The 1,747-nt window shown below is 40.0% G+C and overlaps 1 protein-coding gene across 1 annotated transcript in view; it reads right to left on the reverse strand.

Annotated features, from left to right (window-relative positions):
• nos1 (nitric oxide synthase 1 (neuronal)) overlaps window positions 1-1,747 on the reverse strand; it is a 58,110-nt gene that overhangs the window by 35,836 nt on the left and 20,527 nt on the right. The window contains exons 5-6 of the mRNA XM_014011140.1: window positions 836-975; window positions 367-529 (exon numbers count right to left, since the gene is read on the reverse strand). Coding sequence (XP_013866594.1) covers window positions 367-529; window positions 836-975 — 303 coding nt within the window. The remainder of the gene's footprint in view (window positions 1-366; window positions 530-835; window positions 976-1,747) is intronic.

A 1,747-nucleotide genomic window follows, 5' to 3' on the forward strand; every position in this document is an offset into this window, starting at 1 on the left:
TTCTAACACAGCCCTTCAAAATAAAAGAAAAATGATTTATGGAGTCACCTAGTGGCGTGGAAGGAGTGAGTCGATCATCAGATATTGTCCAAGATTAACCTTCAGGGTGGATATAGCTCGCTAGCAGCCTCGCACCGAGGACCTATCCATGTCATCATTTACCCAGAATGATTTGTGTGTAAATAAAATGTCCCCGTCCGTGTAATATATTTTTAAACTTTTAGTTTAAAACTTATAAAAACTAAACATCCTACAGTATTTTTACAGTCTTTATTTTACAGTTAAAATATATGTTTATCAAATAAAGTCTAATGTTACAACTAATAGAAGAAAAAAAGGAAAGTTTCATAAAATATGTGGTTCAACCTGTAGTTTGGACCACTGAATCCTTCCCACACATCGGGCAGCGTTCCTCCAGGCGTGTTTGGCTCCATAAATCAGTTCGGTGTCTCTCAGCTGATAAGTTCCCGAAGCTTCAATCTCCTTAGTTACCTCCTCCAGCCTGTCCACATGAGCCTTGGAGCCATTCCTGCGAGGCGGCACAAGTTCATGGACACAATGGAGCAGCTGACAACTCGGAGCAGAACTCCACATATCAACAGCTGTGTGGATATGTGGGGTTGTCACATTAATATCAAGAAAACATCTGTCTGAAAGGGAGAAAGTAGACTTGCTGACACATTGAGGCCATGCGCTCCTATGTGTGTGTGCTGCTCACAAAAAGACAAACCAGTTGTAAACTTGGTAAACTTAAAAAGAGATTCTTTAATAAACAAATCAAGAATTTGAGCACCGATTATAACCCGTCATGTCCGGTATCGCAGATCGAGCTCACCTTTTAATGTTGGTGTAGTACTGGTCTATGAAGTCTGTAGCCAGAGACAGGAGCTCCTCTTTGCCTCGAACCTCGTCTGGTTTGCGAAGGCTGGGGACCACGACTGAGCCGATGCAGACGTTTTCACCGCAAAGTGCTGTCTGAAAAGACAACAACACACGAAGGAAAATATACTCTGATTATTAGAGATAATAACAAGCTTTATGCTATTTTTTTAGTGTCACTCATCATAAACATGCCCAGTGTTGCTTTGATTCATTCATGAATGTTGGGAGCCATGTGGAGCTGCCTAAATGCTTGCTGGTACATAGCTCTGCCTATTTGTACATAGCTCCTCCCTAGAGCTCAGTCTGCAGGAGAGAACCGCTCCTCCGAAGCATTGTCATAAAGACGTGCTGAAGTGGGAGTGTTGGAAATGGTAGGAGGTTTTCAAAGAGACAGAGGCCAATTTCAACCAGCTGTGATGCAAAGTCAATTTTATTTCTGATATATACGGTGTTTTCACAACAACTGAAGGCAACAAAGTTACTTGGTTGCGGTAAAGAATTGAACTATGTGCCTGGAAAATAAATAATACTCAGAGTTCTTGGGTTTGACTTAGAATCAGCTTTGAACAGGTTTTCCTAAAACCCTTAGAATATTTAAGTGTATCTACAACTGATTTACATTTAGAGCCAGCCCACTTCAAGATGGCTACCACAGCTAATCCAAACAGGAAACACAAAAATAGTTTTAACTCAGACATGTCTACAGAAACGATTTAGTGTAGCTGAGAAGACGTTTACAGAAGATTTCACTTTCTATGATTATTTTATCTTAAAATGTTTTTCTTGTTCACCTGCTTAATTGTCCAAACCTCTACAATGGTTGAACTACCATATTTATTTATGTATAATACGATCTCATGTATAA

Source organism: Austrofundulus limnaeus, unplaced genomic scaffold (genome assembly GCF_001266775.1).
Source record: "Austrofundulus limnaeus strain Quisiro unplaced genomic scaffold, Austrofundulus_limnaeus-1.0 Scaffold77, whole genome shotgun sequence".
NCBI classification, from domain to species: Eukaryota; Metazoa; Chordata; class Actinopteri; order Cyprinodontiformes; family Rivulidae; genus Austrofundulus; species Austrofundulus limnaeus.